The sequence below is a fragment of the Ascaphus truei genome, chromosome 12 (assembly GCF_040206685.1).
Source record: "Ascaphus truei isolate aAscTru1 chromosome 12, aAscTru1.hap1, whole genome shotgun sequence".
Lineage (NCBI taxonomy): Eukaryota > Metazoa > Chordata > Amphibia > Anura > Ascaphidae > Ascaphus > Ascaphus truei.
In genome coordinates, this window is record NC_134494.1 from 18,631,559 (window position 1) to 18,655,731 (window position 24,173).

The 24,173-nt window shown below is 42.2% G+C and overlaps 1 protein-coding gene across 2 annotated transcripts in view; it reads left to right on the top strand.

Moving 5' to 3' along the window:
* Positions 1-18,911, top strand: part of MUC2 (mucin 2, oligomeric mucus/gel-forming) — a 63,167-nt gene extending 44,256 nt beyond the window's left edge. Inside the window, exons 37-57 of one of the 2 annotated variants that reach the window (XM_075566858.1) lie at positions 142-217; positions 413-741; positions 1,955-2,440; positions 5,899-7,595; positions 9,071-9,245; positions 9,703-9,950; positions 10,245-10,428; positions 11,535-11,742; positions 11,928-12,106; positions 12,446-12,515; positions 12,890-13,005; positions 13,418-13,449; positions 13,751-13,928; positions 14,509-14,613; positions 15,358-15,398; positions 16,038-16,157; positions 16,395-16,493; positions 16,989-17,117; positions 17,882-17,921; positions 18,204-18,327; positions 18,520-18,911. In XM_075566858.1, the coding sequence (XP_075422973.1) occupies positions 142-217; positions 413-741; positions 1,955-2,440; positions 5,899-7,595; positions 9,071-9,245; positions 9,703-9,950; positions 10,245-10,428; positions 11,535-11,742; positions 11,928-12,106; positions 12,446-12,515; positions 12,890-13,005; positions 13,418-13,449; positions 13,751-13,928; positions 14,509-14,613; positions 15,358-15,398; positions 16,038-16,157; positions 16,395-16,493; positions 16,989-17,117; positions 17,882-17,921; positions 18,204-18,327; positions 18,520-18,766 (4,883 nt within the window). In that variant the 3' untranslated portion in view covers positions 18,767-18,911. Of the gene's footprint in view, positions 1-141; positions 742-1,954; positions 2,441-5,898; positions 7,596-9,070; positions 9,246-9,702; positions 9,951-10,244; positions 10,429-11,534; positions 11,743-11,927; positions 12,107-12,445; positions 12,516-12,889; positions 13,006-13,417; positions 13,450-13,750; positions 13,929-14,508; positions 14,614-15,357; positions 15,399-16,037; positions 16,158-16,394; positions 16,494-16,988; positions 17,118-17,881; positions 17,922-18,203; positions 18,328-18,519 lie in introns of both variants that reach the window. The other variant, XM_075566857.1, reaches the window with a different exon arrangement.
* Positions 18,912-24,173: the final 5,262 nt, after the last annotated feature.

Genomic DNA, 24,173 nt, shown 5'->3' on the forward strand with positions numbered 1-24,173 from the left:
CTGCAACTCAGAGTACAACAGTATATACACCTACTGAAACTACCACTTCAATGCCTACATCTGAGACTACAACATCAATATATACAACCACTGAAACTATAACCACTTCCCCAACTACTACAACTACGACAATATATACACCTACTGAAACTACCACCTCAACGACTACTTCTGAAACTACAACACCAATATATACATCCACTGAAACTGCAAACACCTCCCCTACTGCAACTACCTCCCCTACTACTACTGCAACTGAAACTACAACACCAATATATAAAACCACTGAAACTATAACCACTTCCCCAACTACTACAACTACGACAATATATACACCTACTGAAACTACCACCTCAACGACTTCTTTTGAAACAACAACACCAATATATACAACCACTGAAACTACAACAACCTCCCCAACTACTGCAACTCAGACTACAACAATATATACACCTACTGAAACTACCACCTCAACGACTACTTCTGAAACTACAACACCAATATATACATCCACTGAAACTGCAAACACGTCCCCAACTACTTCAACTCAGACTACAACAGTATATACACCTACTGAAACTACAACCTCAATGACTCCTTCGAAAACTACCACACCAATATATACAACCACTGAAACTACAATTACCTCTTCTACTACTGCTGTCTCTGTTGTTCCAACCACCACCATCTGTACTACAGACGAAACGGAAGACACCACACCAGTCTATACTTCGAGCCCAGGTATCGCAAAGCTACACTGTCAGGGTGGACCTATTGGGAAACATCTCAGTTATAAGTTCTTTAAACAGAGGGTGGGACACTTCAGAATTAGTATAAATATCTTCAAATGGTAGACTAACTCCTAATGAGTGATACAAACTTGAAATGGGTCATACAGTACTGTAAGTGAGACTACCTTCCAATGGCTGACACATTCCTTAATGAGGGAGGCTGCCTTCCAATGAAGAAGACTCACTTTTAAGGAAAATAATTTGCCTTTTAGTTAAATCACCATTGGGTGATACTGTATACAGTAAGGGTGATGATAATCCCACTCCCCATAGCCTACTGATATAGTAGCTAAGATGACTCTTTACAGTACTTCTCAAAAGCAATGTTTCTGAAACATCTCCTTAGGAATCACTATGTACGCCATGTTTTGTGAATAACCAATGTATTTGCACACAGAGTAATTCAACTTATTTGTACTGTACCGGCCAGCTTTATTCTAAAGCTTGCCGGGATAAATACGGGGCTTTTCTCCGATTTGAATCGGAGTTTCCCCGCACGGCGGCCGCTTCAAAAGATAAGTGCTAATGGCGCTTATCATTGAAAGCGACCGAGGCGTCGGAAAACGGCCGAAAAGAGCCGCGCGCCGTCCGCGGGTTAAAAATTCCCGCGTGGCACCCGGTTTAGAATAAAGCTGGCCGCCACTGTATATAAATACAATGTTGGGCGGTTGCCTCAGAAATCTGGTCTAGATTAGGGTCCTGTGGAGAAGTTTGAGTGAGAACCATTGCTCAAAATTAGGGCCTTTCAACTTACAGCCTGTGAGCCAAATACGGCCAATAAAGTGGTTTGAAGTGGCTCACGGACTGTCTGCTAATGCTAATTTCATTGCAGCTAAGTGCAATTTCTCATACTGAAACTCGCCTCTAAACATGGATATATATACACACACACACACACACACATATATACATGAGATACAGGTAATAAAGATGATGGCAAAATGTAAGTATAATACAGTCATTTTAAGTATTTTTAAATGTTATCTAAATTACATTACAATGATCTGCTGGTGCTCTTATTAGTAAATTTTTGGTATAATATGGCTCCTTTGGGAAACTATTTAGAGGCCCTGAACTAAGCAGTCGGCACTTTTAAAAGCTTTTTTTCTGGTTGCTTCGGAAAGATTGTTTGTCTGCTACTCTTTACTCACTTCTCTTAACAGTGGTATCAACATCATCTGTGACCAATACATCTCCACCGACCACAACAAGTGTAACTTCTACAACTGCTTCAGAGATAACATCTTCTATCCCGACAACACCAGCCTCTACAACTGCGGAAACCCCCCCCAGCTCTTCAGAGTCTACCACCTTTGTGACCACAACCACACCAACCATTACCACGACTGAGACTTCCACAGAAACTCCAAATATCACATCTCCAAGTTCTGTGACCACCACAAAACCAACAACGACCACCAGTGAGACTCTCACGTCAGAGATACCATCTACTGCTATCCTGACCACAAGTGAGACATTGACACCCCCATCAGACTCAGAATCTACTACATCTGTGATCACAACTGGAAGTCAAACTCCCACATCACTGATAACATCTACTAGTTCCGTGACTACCACAACACCCGCAACCACCATCTTTTCCTCCACCGTCTGCTACTGTCTGTATGAAGGGCAACAATATCCACCAGGTAATATACCATAGCACATTGCAGTGTGACATTTTCTTGTTTTTATACAATGCGGTCTATGATGGAACAATACAAAAACTTCCATAAAGAGCTTACAATGTAATATTGTATACCCATTGTAGATGGCGATTAAATGACTTGTTCAAACACATAAAAGAGACGGTTGTGGGTCTCCAACTGAACAGCCAGTGTCCCTTGGACAACAACTTGATTTATACATCTTCTGAGCTACTTTAACATATGAAACAAATGATCTGCTTTGAGGAACCTAGACCTAGTAGGAACTAGAGTAGAATTATGTTGAGATGAACACAAATAACCTCCTTGCTGTCAGAGGGACCTGCAACACATTTCTATAAAATATGTTGTAATATTATGATCATCAATTATTTGTAAAGTGTCAACATATTCCGCAGCGTGCTAAAATGGGGATACATAGGTTTGACCATGAAAGACAGAGTTAGATACAAATATGGAACAACATGCAGAAACAGGTACAAAAAGGTCACGTGGGCCCTGCTCATGAGAGCTTACAATCTAGAGGGAATGAGGGACAATGTTGAAACCAAAAGGTAATGGGCTTCTGATTGTGGGATGGAATACATCTTAGGTTGGAGTATAGTCCAGCCTGACAGCTGATCCCATCATCAAGGTTTGAGGGTGAGGGTGTTACATAGCGTGGAGATTGGACCAGCCGCAGAGTTGGTCCCTCTGGAGTTTGAGAGGGGGGGAGGTGAATGTTAGAGGTATGCCAGTTAGGCATCCTTGATCCTTGAAAAGGTGAGAATGAAGGCTGAGATGTAAGAGGCAGTGTAGGGATTTGCATAGGGGAGCAACAAAAGTGGAGCAGTGAGTAACGTAGAGGAGTCTGGCATCAGCGTTTTGGATTGATTGGAGTTGGGATAGGTGGACAAGGGGAGTGACAACTTCTCAAGTTTGCAGTAGTTAATGTGGGACAAGAGGAGTGAGTGAATTAGGATTTTAGTTCAATCTTAAATTTAAAAAAGGTATATCCTGGTGTTATTTCGAAGATGGAGATGGCATGACTTCATTAGGGATTGAATCTGAGGAATGAAGAAGAGATCAGAATCAAGGAAGACTCTAGACAGCGGCTTCACATGTTGATGAGATTATTGTGTTATTCACAGTGCGGGAGAGTTTGGATGTAGGTGTGGCAGTGGAAGGGGGAAAGAGTATTAGTTCTGTTTTGGACTTGTTAAGCATCAGCTAACAGTGGAACATCCAGGAGCAGATTGCAGAAAAACAGTTGGTGAAACGGGATAGGAGAGAGGGGGGGAAGTCAGAGGAGGACAGGTAAATTTGGATGTCATTGACATAGAAATGATAATGAAAGCCAAAATATTGTATTAGTTTGCCAAGTGAAGAGGTGTACAGTACAGTTAGAAGAGCAGAGGGCCAAGGCAGAGCCTTGTGGGACTCCAACAGAGAGAGGGAGTGAAGATGACGAAACCCCAGAGATGGAAACACTAAAGAAGCAGTTGGAAAGGTAGGATGAGAGCCAGGAGAATGTTGCGTCACAGAGGCCAATGGAGTGGAAAGTGTTCAGAAGATGGGGGTGATCAAAAGTTCCAGAGGCAGCAGAGAGATCCAAGAGAATTAATAAGGAGAAACTTATACTTAGCTGTAAGTAGGTCATTGGCCACTTTTGTTAGTGCTGTCTCAGTGGAGTGTAGAGGACGGAAACTAATTGCAAAGAGTCAAGCAGGGAGTTGGAGGAGAAAAAGTGAGTCTGACGGAAGTAGCTTGGAGGCAAAGGGGAGAAGAGAGGGAAGCTGAGTCAAGAGAGGGTTTCTTTAAAACAGGCGTGATGAGTGCATATTTAAAAGCACATGGGAATGTGCTGGAGGTGAGAGAGGTTAAAAAGGTGAGTTATGTGAGGGAATATGATCAAGATGACAGGTTGTAGGGTGAGATGATGAGTGGTGCACATAGACCTCATCCTTAGTCACAGAGGAAACTGAGCTGAAGGTGAATTTAGGAGTGCGAGGGAAGGTAGGGGTTGCATGTGCAGCTTGACATGAAGAGATGTCATGTCTGATTGACTTAATCTTATCTGTGAAGTAGGTGGCGACGTCTCAGGCAGAAGGTGGTGCAGGTGTAGTTGGCCAGAGAAGAGAGTTAAAGGTGGCGAATGGGCGTTAAAGACAGAGACAGGGATTGTATGAGTGAAGAAAAGGAGGTTTGGTTGGCTAGGTAGGGAAAGGGCAGTCTTATAGGATGAGAATATGAATTTATAGTGATAGTAATACCCATGTAGGGGTAAAAATACTATTTACCATTGCAGCAGATTTATGGATCAGGAAGTAGCCAGTAATGGGAAAGATTCCTATTTAAGGCTCAGTAAAGATTCTAATCTAAGGCTGTGGGATTAATTTCGATACATACTGTAGACTGGCAGTTCCATAGAAGATTAAGTATTATGGTGGAAGTTCTAGACCCTGATCCTTGTAACTTGCTTGGCCTCTCTCATTCCGACCTTGTATATTGTATCTGTTAGGAATGTCTATCTAAGGTGATGTGAATGCAGGAAATGGAAGAGTGGAGAGTGGTGGGTTTTTCTTAACACAGCATAAGTAACAAGTGAGGAAAGAGATTGGTATATGAGCTGTAGAGAAAAGTTTGAAGCAGATTAATATAATTTACCAGAGGATCCAGAATTATAGGAGTGCTAGAAAACCAACTGTAATAAAGATGCAGGTACACAAGGAAAAGGAAGTGCAAATGATGGGTCACACTTAGTCAGCCATGTACCAAGGGACACAAATATCCTCTGTTTTTGTCTCCTCATGCCAAGGTAGGTGATTTTCACAGTATCTTTATCAAGAGTGTTTCAGCTTGCAATAAGGATAGTGGTTATAGGACAGGTAAAGGAACTGTATATATAGGTGCTCTGACGAGTATTCTAAAACTTGCCTTAAACTTACCTTGGAAAATCTGGGGCTCTAACCAACAAGACCGAGGTACATGCTGCAAACATTTCAGTGACATTTCTGCAGAGACTAATGGCCCATCGGATTAACACAGCAGGGTCCCTGGCAGTCCCATTCAGTTTGAATGGGACTGCCAGGAGCCCCTGCTGTTAATCCGATGGGCCATTAGTCTGTCTGCAGAAATGTCACTGAAATGTTGCAGCATGTACCCAGCATGTACCCAGCATGTACCTGGGTCTTGTTGGTGATTGCCCCAGATTTGTTTTAGAATACTCGTCGGCACTACAGTATTATTGTGCATGTATGGAATTCTGCATATGCGTTGGTCACTTTTTTCTCTTTTCCTGGTATTAATAAAAGTCAGCCAGGTATAAATATCCATAACGACTGGCAACCAACATCAAAAGTAAAAAAAACCTGCTTCCTATTACTTTACTCGAAGTTTTATGGCTATTGTTATATTGCTATGAATTTCTTAGCATAACTCTAGTTTTATTTACCTTATAGGTGTGGTAATAACCAATGGTACAGCCAATGGGAACAGGTGCTATGAGGTCATTTGTGGTTCTGACTGTGAGACACACATTAATCACTGGTCCTGCGCAACACCAACGTCTACACCAGAAACTACCACATCAACCACAACACCTCCAGACACTACCACACCTACTGAACCAACTATTAATACAGAAACTACAACACCTCCAGGAACTCCCACACCTACTGAACCAACTATTAATACAGAAACTACAACACCTCCGGGAACTTCCACACCTACTGAACCAACTATTAATACAGAAACTACACCACCTCCAGGGATTCCCACATCTACTAAATCAACTATTAATACAGAAACTACAACACCTCCGGGAATTCCCACATCTACTAAACCAACTATTAATACAGAAACTACAACATCTCCAGGAACTCCCACACCTACTGAACCAACTATTAATACAGAAACTACAACACCTCCAGGAACTCCCACACCTACTGAACCAACTATTAATACAGAAACTACCACACCTACAGAAACAACCACTACAGAAACCACAACACCTCCAGGAACTACAACACCTCCAGAAACTTCCACACCTACAGAACCACCCTCTAATACACAAACTACAACACCTCCAGGAACTACAACAACTACAGAAACAACAACAACAACTCCAGGAACTACCACAACTACAGAACCAAGCACTACTACACAAACTACAACACCTCCAGGAACTACCACAACTACAGAACCAACCACAACACCTCCAGGAACTACCACAACTACAGAACCAACCACTACTACACAAACTACAACACCTCCAGGAACTACCATTACTACAGAACCAACCACTACTACACAAACTACAACACCTCCAGGAACTACCACAACTACAGAACCAACCACAACACCTCCAGGAACTATCACACCTACAGAACCAACCACTACTACACAAACTACAACACCTCCAGGAACTACCACTACTACAGAACCAACCACTACTACACAAACTACAACACCTCCAGGAACTACCACAACTACAGAACCAAACATAACACCTCCAGGAACTATCATACCTACAGAACCAACCACTACTACACAAACTACAACACCTCCAGGAACTACCACTACTACAGAACCAACCACTACTACACAAACTACAACACCTCCAGGAACTACCACAACTACAGAACCAACCACAACACCTCCAGGAACTATCACACCTACAGAACCAACCACTACTATACAAACTACAACACCTCCAGGAACTACCACTACTACAGAACCAACCACTACTACACAAACTACAACACCTCCAGGAACTACCACAACTACAGAACCAACCACAACACCTCCAGGAACTATCACACCTACAGAACCAACCACTACTACACAAACTACAACACCTCCAGGAACTACCACTACTACAGAACCAACCACTACTACACAAACAACAACACCTCCAGGAACTACCACAACTACAGAACCAACCACAACACCTCCAGGAACTATCACACCTACAGAACCAACCACTACTACACAAACTACAACACCTCCAGGAACTACCACACCTACTGTACCAACCACTATAATACAAACCACAACACGTCCAGGAACTACCACACCTACAAAATCAACTACTACAACATCCATGGTTCCCTCAACACCAAAGCTGCCAGGATGTCCATTTGAACCACATCGTGAGGTGAGCAAAACGCTCTTTTCTGAGATATATTATCTGTATATATATATCCAGGACATAAAAGGTGGACATAGTTATGCACATGGAACTACTATATGTACTTTAGGTTTTAGATCGCCCATATAATGTGTCTGCATATATATTTATAATATTATACAAATGTTTCTCTCTCCTCAGCACACTCTTGCATATCTAGTCTAGTTATTTATTAATTGACATCTATTCTTTTAATTCATTCTTTCTGTTTTCCTCACTGTTCCTGTTCTGTCCTCTTTTACCTATCCCTAAATTTCACTCACTGCCTGCATTTCTTCCCCTCTCAATTGGTTTATTCATTAAACTGCAATGGTGCCGATTGTGGCCCTATCGCACGGAAACTCCCATTGTGTCCGATAGTTCTCTTGATGTACCACTGATGTCTATGGGGATTTTTATCTGAAAACAGCTTGAACGCCCGCTTTGGCATATTGTATGTCTTTATTTATATAGCGCCATTAATGTACATAGCGCTTCACAGTAGTAATACATGTGGTAATCAAATAAATAACAGATAATATAAATAACAGATCATGGGAATAAGTGCTTTAGACATCAAAGTAACATTAAGGAAGAGGAGTCCCTGCCCCGAGGAGCTTACAGTCTAATTGGTAGGTAGGTAGAACGTACAGAGACAGTAGGAGGGAGTTCTGGTAAGTGCGTCTGCAGGGGGCCAAGCTTTATGTATCGTGTTGAGAATATCCACAGTGCTATTCATATGCTTCTTTAAGCAAGTGTGTCTTAAGGTGGGTCTTAAAGGTGGATAGAGAGGGTGCTAGTCGGGTACTGAGGGGAAGGGCATTCCAGAGGTGTGGGGCAGTCAGTGAAAAAGGTTTAAGGCGGGAGAGGGCTTTAGATACAAAGGGGGTAGAAAGAAGACATCCTTGAGAAGGACGCAAGAGTCTGGATGGTGCATAACGAGAAATTAGGGATGAGATGTAAGGAGGGGCAGAAGAATGTAAAACTTTAAAAGTGAGGAGAAGAATGGAGTGTGAGATGCGGGATTTGATCGGAAGCCAGGAGAGGGATTTCAGGAGGGGAGATGCTGAGACAGATCTAGGAAAGAGTAAAGTGATTCTGGCAGCAGCATTTAGGATAGATTGTAGGGGAGACAGGTGAGAGGCAGGAAGGCCGGACAGCAGGAGGTTACAGTAATCAAGACGGGAGAGAATGAGGGCCTGAGTCAGAGTTTTAGCAGTCGAGCAACAGAGGAAAGGGCGTATCTTTGTTATATTGCGGAGGAAAAAGCGACAAGTTTTAGAAATGTTTTGAATGTGAGGGGCGAATGTGAGAGAGGAGTCGAGTGTGACCCCTGGGCAGCGTGCTTGGGCTACTGGGTGAATGATTGTAGTTCCAACAGTAATGTGGAAGGAGGCATATATAGAATTACCCCCCTTTTCTGTATGTGTACATCTTAATAATTATATTTCTTGGCTCCGCAGCACAATGAAACCTGGATGTTGTGTAACTGCACCATGGCCAGATGTCTGGAAAACAACATAGTGGAGATTGTGGAACTAAAATGTAATCCACCTCCCAAAATCATATGTTCAAATGGACGTCCACCAATAGCTGTACCCGATGATGACCTCTGCTGCTGGCACTGGGAGTGTGACTGTGAGTACATCTTTATTCTACCCAATTAGAACCATTGGCTACTTTTCAGAACCTCTTTCCTACACTATAGATAAAATCTGAGTAACATTGCAGAGTTTATTGGCTGTAATAGTCTTAACTGAGCCCCTCGCATTACAGTATAACATGCCCTCTCTGTATGTCCTATTATTGTCCCCTATGCTTGTTTTCAAGGGGGGGGGGTTCGGTGAGTGCCCCTATAATACTCCATTAGGTTTTATGTCACCATGACTGTCTCAATTCCGTCACTGGCTGAACCATGTTTGTCCTGTTCAATTAGGAAACAGGTCAAGTCATGGGGGATTTAAAATTCAGATGAAACAGGCTATAAACAAAACAAATAACACTATCACGCTACTAATTTTGTGTGTCTTCCAGCCACCATGCATGCTCATAATTGATTCATCTGAATCTTACAAAAGTTTATTCCGTCCTCCAGGTTTGTGCTCAGGCTGGGGAGACCCCCACTACGTCACCTTTGACGGGACCTACTACAGCTACCAGGGAAATTGCACCTATGCCCTAGTGGAGCAGATTGAAAAGAGAGTTGATAACTTTGGAATCTACATAGACAATTATGACTGTGGAGAAAGAGACAGGGTCTCCTGTCCACGTAACATCATTGTTCGCCATGAAACCCAAGAAATACAGATTGTGGCCAAAAGCTTGGCACCCATCAGTTTACAGGTATGATAGCATGTTATCTACATAATTTGTCACTTTGGGTTAACTAGTAATCCTAGGGCAGTACTACTTAGTAAGCTACTTATCTGAAATAGGACAGCTGAATATAATCATAGCTGCCATCCTCAAATTTATAGATTTTGTGTCCCAGATGACAGAGATTGGCAGGCTACATGTGTTACTTCTGCCCTGCTTGACCAACATGACCTACAGATAGCTACCTACAGTAAACACCTAATGTTGGTTTAAGATGCTAATCTGAGCTATGGATGACCCTCCTTACTTTGTCGCTCTTAGGTTGTTGTGAATGGGCAAGTTGTGGGGACCCCTTACAGGAAATATGGAGTGAAGATTTACAAATCTGGCATCTATTACGTGGTGGAGATACCAGAGCTGGAGGCCAACATCACCTATAATGGCCTGGCCTTCTCTGTGAAACTCCCCTTCCGGCTCTTCGGCCATAACACGCAAGGACAGTGTGGTGAGTCAGGGGCCAGGGAGAGGAGGGAGTAAAGGATATTACATGGATGATTAAGGACCAAAGGATAAGCGGGTAGTTCGGTTTAATACATTGGTTGGCAGGACCCATGGAATTCTGTTATTCTACACGTACGGGGGGGGGGGGGGATGTGGAACTTGCACACATCACCAAAAAATAATGGCAATATTTATGGAATTTGATTTGGAATTTGATGGGGGGGGGGGGGGTTATATCCACCTTGCAGATTTTTTTTATGAATTTATTCAAAACATAGTTACATAGTTACATAGTAGATGAGGTTGAAAAAAGACGTAGGTCCATCAAGTTCAACCTATGCTAAATTTAGACAACAGATACTTTATCCTATATCTATACTTACTTATTGATGCAGAGGAAGGCAAACAAAAAACCCCAGTGTCATATCATCCAATGATATCTCATAAGGGGAAAATAAATTCCTTCCTGACTCCAAGAATTGGCAATCGGATTAATCCCTGGATCAACATCTATTGTTAAAATGTCCAAACGATTCAAGCAGAATAAGAGAAGACATTCCACACATGCACCAATAGATTCCTTCTTGTGACTGGAAAAACACAGTGTGGGCTTGTTGAAGAGGGAGCTGCAGGGCAGTACCTGGGTCCAATCACATAGCTGTGTCTTGCAAGATCAGTAGTGGAGTTATAGGAAATGGTCTAAAGCGGGATGGGAGAGCAGAAGGAACTGTGTTGTGATATGAGTATGAGTATGGGGGGGGGGGTGAGAAGAGGGTGCAGCTGTGTGCAAGATGGGGAGAATTCATTGCACAGGAATTGTAGAGTGTGCTGCAGATTATCATGGAAATTAAGCTACAGTGTGAAAGGATTATTTTGCCTTTGCAATGATTTGCTGCGGTACATTTCTTTGCTTCCTTTGGAGCACTCAAGGCCTTTCCTAATGCTTGTGGCTTATTGAAGGACAGATAGTGCATTCACTAAAATTCAAATTATTTCGATAAAATGTCAGTGTTATAGGTACAAAACCCCCTGCAAGTGTCCCATAGCTATTTGTCCTACAGACATTATCCCAGTTGCTTTATTGATATAATAATACTCTTTTACATACAGGTACTTGCACAAACAACCAGGCAGATGACTGCATGTTGCGTAGTGGTGAGATCACATCGAACTGTGTAACCATGGCCGACTCCTGGATTGTGCTTGACCCAAGAAAACCTGAATGCGCTACCAATTTAAGACCCACAATAGCACCACAAATCACCGTGCCTCCAACTCCCTGCAAGCCTTCGCCTCTGTGTGATATCATCAATGGATTGTAAGAACTGGGAACAGGGCAGGGGGTCCACACTCATTCATATCTTTTCTGATTGCAAACAAATTACTTTTTCTGCAGAGTTGGGGAATAATAAAAATAACCACTGTACCCTTTTTTCCTTTAGATATAGACATAGTGTTTTTTTACTTCTAACTTGATCTACCTTTCTGTTCTGTTTTTGAAAGGACGTTCCAGAAATGCCACACGAAACTTCCTCCTGATGATTTCTATCAGGCCTGCATTTTTGACAGCTGCCATGTCCCCAACTCCGACATTGAATGTACCAGCTTGCAGCACTACGCTTTACTCTGTGCCGATCAGGGTATCTGTATTGACTGGAGGAGCCAAGCCTCCCCAGCTTGTGGTAAGTTCCGTTATATGGTTGCCAAGGCTATATGTATCTTCAGATGGTCACTACAAATGGGTGCAATACATCCAAATTCACGTGATATTTTGTTCTTACATCAGGGACTCCCAACAGTTGCAAGTTCCACTCAACAGTAGCAAGATCACATTGACTGTGTAGCCCAACACATTAGGAACAATAGAGGTCAGAGAAGATCATTTACATATATCGTCACATAGCGAAAAATAATAGCCATGATCCAGTGAGCCATGAGCCAGTATCCTTCACGATTAAACTCATTTTGATTCATTTGTATCTGTATTAACACACTTGTTACTGTGCAATTCTCTTGTCCAGCTATTACCTGCCCCTCTCACAAGGTCTACCAGCCATGTGGTCCAGCTTTATCAGAGACTTGCCTAACCACGTAAGTACCGTGACTGCAAAATGAATTCAAGTTCACACATTATGTTTAAGGAGAAAATATTCTATTCTTTGAAACGTAGCAAGCTCCTTAGAGGATATATATATATAAAACAATGCTCCTGTACTCTAAATAGCAGTAATGATAAACAAGGAAGCTCATCTCTAGAGTTGTGTTTTTTTATTGGTCAACACTCGACCAACACAGATGTTTTGTGGACAATGGGATTCCACAGCTGTAATAATTAAGATGGGACAATAATGTTTTTTGTGTTTCCACCTTCTAAATTAGTGAAGCATTAGAATAGTGAAAGTTCATTCCCAGACATAAATGATAGCTTTACAAAAAAAATGCATCTCTACCTGGCTTTCTTTCAGCCCGGAAGAAGCAGCAGAATTGGTGAAGGACGAGGAACGTATGGTTGAAGGATGCTTCTGTCCCAAAGGCACCATGCCCTACAGCCCGAGTGTGGATGTTTGTGTAAAGGAATGCGGTAAAATAACCTTCAATATGTTTGTCGGGCTCAGAGAAACAACGTATGAAATGGACTAATAAGTAAATGTACATGTTGTTGAAGAGATATTTGTAGCTCAAGAAAAGTGTCGAAGGAATATAGAACTCGATTGTTTAAAGGTCAAGGTCACATTTTGCGACCTACCGATGTATCTGCCTCGACTTTCCTTTTATTGAGGCATGCAGGGTCATGCCCGTGTATTCTGGGGCAACATTGCCATTGAACCCTATGGAAAATGTAGAGGCATGCCTGGGTAGTTTGAAGTATCTAGAGGGAAAATTAGTCTGGCTACAGCTGTAATACAATGTTTTAATAGGGAAGCCTTGACTATATGTACATAAATCTTCTACTGCCACCTGGTCTCATGGTTATGATAATCTGTCTCTTGCAGGATGTGTTGGGCCTGACAACGTACCCCGCCAGGTATGTCCATGTCTAAAGCAATCTATGTATTCCGATGTTTATTCTTTCATGTTCTGCACAAAACCTCTTAGTAAACCTACACACTAAGGGATAGTTTTTAGATGGACACTTGGGTATTGTATCAGCTACTCCATTAGTTACTAGTAGATCCTAGTGATGATACCTCGTCTCCTACACCCAAAGTTTTATTTTCTCTTATGAATTCTGGCATCTTCCTCACACACAGGGTTTTGAGTGTGATGGTTGAACATGGATTCTGGTTCGGGTGTCACTGGTAAACTCTCATCTTCTTTTCTAACAGATTGGAGAGAGCTTTCAGTTTGAGTGCCAGGACTGCATCTGCAGGGAGGGTGGCAGTGGGATCTATTGCCAAAAGCACGAGTGCAAGAAGCTGACACAAGTGCAATGTGTGCTGGAAGGTTTCTACCCTGTGACCCAAACCAGCTCCAATGATATGTGCTGCAATGAGACCATGTGTAGTAAGTGCACACATTTTTCCTGTTCACCTGTATGCTGATCTCCACGTCAGCGTGCCATACAGAATTCTATAATACTTTCAAAAATCTCTGTGATCCATTTTGGATCACTGAGGTTTTTTGAAAGTATTATAGATCCATCCATTGTGGATCACTGGTAATCTTTCCAGTTCTATGTACTCACAAATTGTTTAGTAATGAATGGTATTCGCACTCTATACCATTCGGATTCCTTGTAATCTAATAAATACCTTATAGCTTTCTGATTAACTTGATTCTCTATACTCTTAAACACTATTATACTTTTCAGCACCCTCCAGAACTTAGCCATTTTGCTGCCTGAATCTGAAATCCATACCAATTAAACCTTAACGATCATATTAATCATTCATCTCGGATATACTAATCAACAAACTGGCCACATTAAGAGATATATTTTGCTTATGGTGGACTCTGTAATATATCTGTCTATTGACAGGATCTCTTGTCTGTACACAATCAGCCGCCCTGACCTTCCAAAAATCAGCCCTCTCCCAGATTGCCAATAGAACACATTAAGTAACCCTGTGGTTTCTTTCCCTAGAGTGTGACACCAGCTTGTGCTCCAACAAATCTCCCAACTGTGGACTTGGGTATGAAGCTGTTGGTGGAATTCCTGACGGTCACTGCTGTCCTGTCTATCAATGTGGTAAGTCCTGACTCCTGACCCATGAGTCTGATGTGACTTGTGAACGTCCTCAGTATCTCAGGAATGTTGACATGTGAATGGATCATTCTGCATTAACCCCTTGGTCACAGAGGGTTACAATGTGTTGCATGCCTCCCAGGCGGTAAGGGGTCAATTGACTTATTGAAAAATACATCTAGAAAACCTTGTTCCCTATGGTATTGTTGCATAAGGAAAATAAGGTATTTGCTGAGGGGAGTTTAGAATCGAATCTTCTTGTATAATATGAAACCTCAGTCTAAAACTGAAGAAATTAATTTGTCTTACAAACCTGTTAAACATTATTACTAATGTGTAAATGTATGCAATTTGTGAACATTGACTCTATGTTTAGTGAAGACATTTTACCAAGAAAGACACACATTGTGTTTTCATCACACCATTAGAGGTAGATGTGATTTGACACCAAAAAGGTCCACGCTAGAATCAAGCACACATATTGTTGTATTCAATACCACTACCATACTCACCAAGTCCTTAAATAGCAAAATAGAAGTTGAAAGCCGACTAGGACCCCCTTCGACTGTCCATTTCCCCCGCTTACTGTAACATTCTAGACCAGAAAAAAAATAAACAATAAACAAAACAATAAAGCATTATCTGGATGTTAATAAGCTTCCCCCATTTTAATTGTGTTATGCATATAATACCCCTATGTACAGTATGTAATAACCCTATGTTTCCTGCTTTTTGTGCGTACTGCAGCCCGTAAGCACGTCTGCGTGCATGGAAATGCTGAATACATGGTAAGTAGCCAGTGTTGACAGACATAGTAGAAGTACGTTTACAAATGGGGTAGAAAATTATTATACAACACTTATGTATAAATTTGACTTCTGACCTTGGCCATTATCTCACCATTTATTATGATACTCTACACTCTGCATCACAATGGAATCCTACGGAAAGCCTTGGATATGGTGTTTATTGTGAGGTGAGGTAATGGCCTTGTGAAGAAGACATCTGAAGATAAAATATAGCACATGGAAGGGTATACAGTCTTAACAATAGATGTTGAGGTGCTATATAGGCGGGTAGGACAATGACTATTTGTATTTGGGGATTTTGATGCTTTAGAAATTAGGACAGCCTGTGTATTTTCACAGGCCATTCCTACACCATTTACTTTACGATTATCATTAATTTATAAAGCACTACTAAATTCTGCAACCAAGTACAATTGGAGTGGGAGACAATAGCATAATCTAACATAACATCCATAAACCGGACCAACATGTCACAAATATAGTTTAGAGGAACAGGTATATATTTAATGTTGCATATCTGGAGGATAGTTATCCACGCTGTGTTGCCTGTGAAAGAAAATACCATGACATGACTCAATCTCAAAAGCTTACAATCAAAACTATCTCACCTCTTCTCAGCCTGGATCTCCAGTTTACTCCGACAACTGCCAGAGCTGCGTGTGTTCGGACAATGGAAATGGCACTACGGGGCTCCACATAACATGCCAGCATGTGCCCTGCAATGTTAAATGCCCAATAGTAAGTACAGTAGGCCGCCTGAACACAATTTGTATCTCCAGTGTGGTACACTTTAGAAGGCAAGTGGCCTCTTTCTTAAGTCCGCTTTTGCCTTTTGGATCTTTTGTTGATTTTTTTTAACATGTTTAATATATGGTTTTTACTGGGTCTTTTTGTTTATTAAGGTGTAGACAAGTAGAATGTGTGCAGAAGTACATACTCTTCATGATGATGGTTTTTCCTTTCCCCGTGTCACAGGGTTTTGTGCTGTTGGACAGTTCACGAGGCGAATGCTGTGGAGTGTGTGAGCAGACCCATTGCGTCCTGAATCATGGTGGCTCAAACCAGCTCATGAAAGTAAGTGTGGTGTTCGTTATCCATCAATAAACCATTCAATGTATTTGTAGAACACAAGACTACCCAAAGGCTTTGTTGCGTGCATATTCTTGCTAATACAGAAAATCATTGGGGGGTGTGATAGTGATTCAAATGAAAGATTTAGTTTGTTTCTCCACACATTGAGAATACAGCCTAGGTGGCTTTAAGACCTACTGTATCAACATATAGATACCCATATAACCACTTCCAAGTGAGCCTGACACAATAGCTTCCAGTTCGCTGATGAGTGCTTACAAAGAACAGGAGATTTCAAAAGCTGGGTTACCAGTGAATAGGCTCTTTATTGAGTCATTCAGTGGCTCTGCTTCCATGTCATAATATGCCAATCGTATACTGTTTTTTTATTCCACTGGGGAAGTGAAGGATTATTGATGTGGATTTAGCAGCCTCCAAAATGTTGGTTCTGTTAAGCTTTTGCAACATGCTCTTAATGATCTGTCTCTTGTCCCTTAGCCTGGAGATGTACTGCCCTCCGAGAATGATAACTGCACGGTGTATAGTTGCACTCAGATCAAAAAGCAATTCATCACCTCTATCTCCCATATCTCCTGCCCACTCTTCTCCGAAGAAAATTGTGAACCTGTGAGTAATCTATCTGGTCCAATCAAAATGTGGGCCTCCAGCTCCATCTAATTTCTACAGAATACTGTACTCTTTCAGAGCTTCTTTACCTCTCTCCTCTTCTTATATCCATATATATTTAATAATTTTTCCCTCCTTCCTCTCACTTTTTCCCCCTCTTTCTTTTGTTCTACTCTGTCCTCAACTCAAGTGATAGAGGGCATTCTAAAAGTTGTCCTACACTTTAATAAAATAAAATGCCCCTACTATACATAGAGGCTCTTCATAGCTTTGGACAACTGGAGCATGTTACAAATGTCCACTCCTTCCCCTACATTTCTTGCTTAATGCAAAGCCTTCAAAAAATATAGCTCTCCAATTTCTCTTCTAAGGGTCACATACTGGGATGTTAGCGACATGTATTTATGTCCAGGCTTTATTCTTTGTATATTTACGTCTAAGAGTTTAGATACCAGTATACAACTCTCCAGCTTCAATGTCCAGGTCCATGTACTGTACTTGTAGCTACGCAACACAGGAACAGACTTGGTGAGTGTATGCATCAGGATAGATTTCTTCTATCCTGGAGTCGACATAGTAGTACTGTGTTCTCCAGCTTCTCCCTTTGGGTCCATCTGCTGATATTTCAAACCTTTGATGGGAACCCAGGGTCAACAAGTAAGGGTTCTCCACCCATATTCCCTACATTATTTTCAGAATAATACCTCTGTTTTCATGGTTCAAATGTAATGGATTCAGTGTTTCTATCTATTTTCTATTCACAGGGAACCATCCAGTTTTTGCCGAATGGCTGCTGTAAAATATGTAAGCACTCTGTTTAATCACTTATAATAGGGTCCAAATACATATTTATGGAATGTTTGCTTCTACTTTTTAATCGTTATCATGTACTTGTTTGTACAATCCCCTAGAAACTTTTGTAGATATAAAATATGTGAAGTAGGAAGAAATGCTTTATAACGGCACCCTTCGTCATTACAACTTAATGTTCTACAAGAAACTAAAAGGGTATGGAAAATGGAAGAGCAATCATTTCCTTTATCATTTTTATGGCTCATGTTTATAAGGACCTCCTTTCCCCTGTAGGTATTGAAAAGAGCAGCTCCTGCAGTATACAAGAGTTCCATGACTACCTCTCCTTCAATAACTGCCGATCCCTCGTGGAGGTCAAGATGTCTCGCTGCGAAGGGGCCTGTGGAACCTTTTCCATGTAAGAGCGCGGTGCAGTTATGCAGGGCATATGCCATGCTATAAAGGCACCTTCTGTATGCTCAACATATTAGTGCAAACAGGGAGGAATTGTGTCATAGTGATTATTGGTCTAAAATAAACGTGTGAGTTTAATTCTAGCATTAGAGACTTTTTGTCACGGTGCTAATTTTCATACACTTTCTTCTAACAGGTACTCAGCCAGGGCCAGATCCATGTCACATAAGTGTACATGTTGTCAAGAGGTGCAGACCAGCCAGAGACACGTAAAGCTGCAGTGCAGTGATGGGAGCATAGTTGACCACGAGTACATCAACGTGGACCAGTGTAACTGCGTCAACACGGACTGTGGGACGGTAAAATCAGAAGACAAAGAGGCTCCTGCCCGCGTGCGACGGAACATGCCAAGAATGAAAGGGAAGCTCCACAGTGTGCACTGAAAGATGCGCCAATCATCTACAAAACAGCACTACAAGAAAAAAAAACACAACCTATTTCAACATTCAGTATAATAAACGTATTGTTTCTGTGCAACGTATGTTCGAACTCTTTTCTTTCTTCAAAATAAAGCAAGCTTCCCCCAAAGGAAGGGAACTTCCTGTGTTTTATTTCTTAAGTCAGCAGCATCATGATAACAGAAACAGACATTCGATGATGCAGAGAATGCTGGGAGAAAGCTGTAGGCAGCCATTTTGTAGCAAGAAAACATACTGATTGCTTGCAATATAGAGCCGGATGAGGGTCACATACTTCAGGCTGATGGGCAACAATGTCAACTCGGTAGGCGGTGAGTTCTCTATTATTGCCACGATATCTCTATTAGTATAGTGCTTAATTCCTCATGAAGGCCTAGTTTGCTAATGCAGCCTTGGATACACTTATTGTATCTAAGGGCGGGCCTAGCAACAACCTGAGAGTGTCAGCCTGGGGGAGTATACTGGCTCGGTCACATGCAGTTATGTGATGCTTGTCAGTATCAGACCTGCCCTGTTATGGGACAGGGTTACAAGCCCAACCTCCACGGTATATACTGGCACTCTCCCAGAAGTGAGTGTGTCTATTCCCTCCCCCTGTGGAGTGTACAACAACTACCCTGTATCCCATAAGGGGATACAGGAGGAGCACCAGAAGGGAACCTAGATCAGCCTCAAGCCTGAAGGTAACCTTCCAGGGAATGAGGACTGTTGTGAGTTCTGGGACCATGCAATAAACATCCGTTGAACCATCTAAGCTTGTGTGATTCACTGCCTTGGGATAAATGGTGTTAGCATGGATCATCCTGCAGACCCAGGATCCTCGCTGACTGGAGGTGCTACCAACAGAGATGAAGCACCCTTAAAGCCAGTCCTGATTGTCCCACAGCATTGCGGAGCAACTCAGAGTCTCCTTTACTACCAACAGGAATGCACAGCACCAGGAAACATACAGGTAGCAACCTAATCTCACATAGGGTAAAGGTACTATATTTGTTAAGTTCCCTTTATTCCTTTCCCATTCCCCTTCCCTCAGGACCTCCATTTAGCACAGGGCAGGAAACTCACTGGGGTCCCAAAGATCTGCCCCAAAGCACAGCATGTCCAAGTCACTTCAAATATCCATGCACACTACAAGTCACAGGCAGACATAAGAATTAAAAAAGAAAACTAATCCTGAAATCAACCATGTCAAGGCAAACTAATATCCCTCAATGGGCTTAACGCGAATAAAAAGCAAAGACTGACCTGGATAGAGGTTTAAAAAATGCATGGAGGTATATTTTTTTCTCCAAGAGACACATTTTGTCACCCAAGAGCTCCCTAATACCTTCGAGGGGACATACCTATTAGCATATTACTTGTCTTCCACGAGTAAAAAATGGGATCAAGTATTTTAATAAAACATGATGTACCCTTTCAGACATAAGAAGTCAATAGAGACCCAGGGGGTCGATACATAACGATTCATAGCCTAGTGTTAGGAGTGAAAATAACATTGGTAAACAAAGAGTAAACAGAGTTTCTCAGGAACACCTTAGAATCTATCGTGGAAGACCAAACTGGGGACATGATAATGGGAGGGGATTTCAATATGAAAAAGACCCTAACATAGACAAAACCTCAACAATTAACCCCAAAAAAGTAGGATGATCACAAAAGAATTTGCTCGAACGGACGCCTGCCGAATCATGAACAAGGGCCAAAAAGACCAAACGTTCTACTTCTCCTCCATGGTTCCTATCGAAGGGTAGACCACTTCTTTGTGACCCCCAATATATTTGAAGGGGTGGCACAGGCAAACAGTGGGCTCTATCACTGCTCTCTGCTGCCACCACCGCCATGGTCCTCCTCCACAGCCACCATCTGTTGCCATCCTTCTCCAGCTAACCGACCTTCAATGCCAGGTAATCTGGGAGGAGGAGAAGGGGGCGCTGTGAGGAGCGGGTGCTGTGAGGAGGAAGAAGAGGGAGCTGTGAGGAGGAGGAAGAAGGGGGAGCTGTGAGGAGGAGGAAGAAGGGGGAGCCTTGAGGAGGAAGAAGCTGTGAGGAGGAAGAAGGGGGAGCTGTGAGGAGGAGGAGTGTTGAGGGAGGAGGAGGGCTAAGAAATGGAGGGAGGAGAGGGGCTGAAAGATGGAGGAAGGAAGGGGGCTGAGACATGGAGGGAGGAGGGAGGCTGAGACATGGAGGAAGGAGGGAGGCTGAGACATGGAGGAAGGAGGGGGGCTGAGAGATGGAAGGAGGAGGGGGATGGACAGAAGGAAAGAGGGAGTAAGGGAACTGAGATGGAGAGGGGAGAGATGGATGGAGGGGGGTGGTGAGAATGGGGAGGAGAGAAACACTGTGTGTTTTTGTCATGAAAACATATAGGAAATGTCTGGATTTAAATTTTATTTTACTTGTATTTTGGTGTCCGGGTGTCCTGTAATTACAAAACTTAAATGTAGCAACCCCAGACTCAAAGGAACATAACTCCAAGAAAGCTGGTAGAGAAAAATAGATGAATATCTCTGCAGCAATTCAGGGATTATTTGAGAACAGTTTGAATACCGACAGGTCCGGATTAAGGGGCGGGCTGGCTGGGCACTTGCCCGGGGCACAAACATGAAAGTGGGACTCGGCACCATCCTCAACCTCCCCCACCGCACAATCTCCCCAGCCACAGGGTGCCGCGGCTCCGACACCTCCTACGCGCACATGACACCCAGGTTGGCTGCCACCAGTCAGGACACACCACCAAACCTCCCGCGGTGCGTGGGAAATAAAAAAAATGGCTGGCGGTGGCCACGCCGAGCCCCCTGCTGGGCGGCCACACATGTGCTCAGCTAAGCCGGTGGACGTACGTACAGTACGCTCACAAACAGCATCGGAGCGGAAAATATAACGTATGACATTATATATTGGACTGATAGGCAGAACGAAAGATAGAGATGTACAGTAATGTTGATGAATTTTAAATGAGTGTTAACCCCATTTACATTTCCAGTTGTGAGATGGCTGTATGCATTGAGCTTGGTTACCATGTGGATGAGGTCCTCTCTACTAACATTTTTTTTTTTTAAAGCTTCACTTACCAAGGATGGAAGTTCAGTATTTGCACAAGATGGGAAATTAGAGTCTCATTGGGATTTCTGGTCCCCTGGAGGGCTGATTGCCATGTGTGTGCACAATGATCGCTTTCTCATTGTGAGCTGGCGCAAAGGAGCTGTCAAAAGAGAATGAGGTGGCAGAAATCCAAGCTCCTGGCAAGCTCTTCATCACTCCAGCACATAATGGAGACGTGACATGTTTGAGGCTCCCATTATTGTATCACATACTTTCCACAGCTTGGGCACAAGTGATCAAATAGTCTGGGTGAGGCATTAATGGGCACTTCCTTCTAAGTATGGTATGTCACCAGTATCCAGTGAACCCAAAACTGACTGAGAACCATTATCTATAGTTAATGGTACTGTAGATAATGACTTCTGAGCCTACCTTACCCACTATGTGTAAATCCCTTGTGCTTCTTCTATGTAAGTTTTTTAAATCGGTTAATGTACAGTATACTGTATTGTATTTGGTATAGAAACATAGAACAGCAGAGAAGGACCACTTGTCTACCTGGGCCATTCCCTGCTGACTGTAAAACCTTAGGTCCTAATTGTGCTACAGTACCACTAAGAAATTCCAAGGATGGGCAAATTCCATTGTAGCATGTGCTGCTGCCAACTACTGTAAAGCTGTTTTGTGTAGCCACTACCCTTTGAGTGAAGGACTATGTCACATCTCAACCGATTTTGCTATAAACCAGCCTCAAAGGATCAACGTCTAGTCTAGGAATCTGCTACTCAATTATTTCATAGTGGTCCATATTCCTATTGTTTAAATGTATAGGATCCAGTTAACTACAGTAGGTGCATGGCAAGACCTAGTTTAATTCATCCAGTTTAATTCTGTGGAGCAGAGAACGAAAGGACAGGACTATACTGCCAGAAACTACTTTTGGAATTAGACAAAGTGGACATAAGACCTGCATTCAGAATACCCCCTCCTAACTAGCTAGGGAAAACAACCAAGTCTGTCCTCCTTTGCATGGACACACCTATTCTAGAAACTGCCCTTCCAGCTTGTACAGTATACTGTATCTGCTGTTGCCAGGATCTCCACCTATAAGATGTAGCTGCCAGCCATAGATAATCCATTACACAGACAACTTTGTGGGCTAGCATGGCAGAAGTCACAACTCTCTTCCTGTGGTTCTTCTGCCTTATCTTTGGGAGCACTGGCCAACAGCAGCTGATTCGAGGTAGGCATTTACTCTTATTATGCAAGAAGGGTTAGTTTACAGGTAAAATCATGACCTTTGAAGTGGGTAAACCTGTTTCAAACCACAGTGCTCCTCTTGACTTTGGGCAAGTCACTCTATGTACAGCACTACTATATATACATATATATATATATATATATCTATATATATATATATATATATATATATATATACATATATATATATATATATATATACATATATATATATATATATATATATATATATACATATATATATTTATATAGGTATATATATATATACACACCCCTTCACTGCTAAAAATACTGGAACGCACTAACCTCTTCACTGCCAGTGGGGAGATAAACACATTGCTTTGAGTAATATAAGCAGGTTGTAGAGCATACAATCCATTTTCATGTATGTGAGTCATGTTGGATAAAGTCTCCAACCTGTTTTCCCCATTTGAAGGAAAGTAGAAGTATTGTGGTATCTATATTGATACAGTTTTCAGGCTTATACAATACGCTTCTACAGAAATGTGTAGGGTGACCATCTGGTTTACAGAGACAGGTTTAGCTAGACCTGGTTATATACAGTATTCTCAATCTCCCAATTGAGATCCCTCTACATTAGGTATACATCCAGGACTGCCTGAGCACGTCCTGATAATCTGGAGTCAGGGGGTAACCCTACATTAGATCTAAAAGCAGGATTTTTGGAGCCTGTTTTTAACACTCTGAAGTCATATTTTGTGTTTGACATCAAAAACGTCACCAGATTTGAGTATTTAAACCATACTAGCTAATGATCTGCACCAAGTGAAGGCGAACCAGCTTCTAGAGAGAACCTAGAAGTGTCTAGCCAAACTCATTACTGTTTTGTATTGCAGCACTTTAATTATCCGGGTGCTTTCCCAAACCAGCACAGCTGTTGCCTTAACCGCTTCACTGCCAGACAGACCAGGCTCTTCTGGTAGGAAAGAGGTTACATTTAACTGTGTTTATGAATAACGCTTTCCTTACAATGTACTGGGATTTAGAACAAGGGCTCGTCATAATGTGACATTGACTGGGTCACTGCAACCTAAGTTTAAGCATTGCCC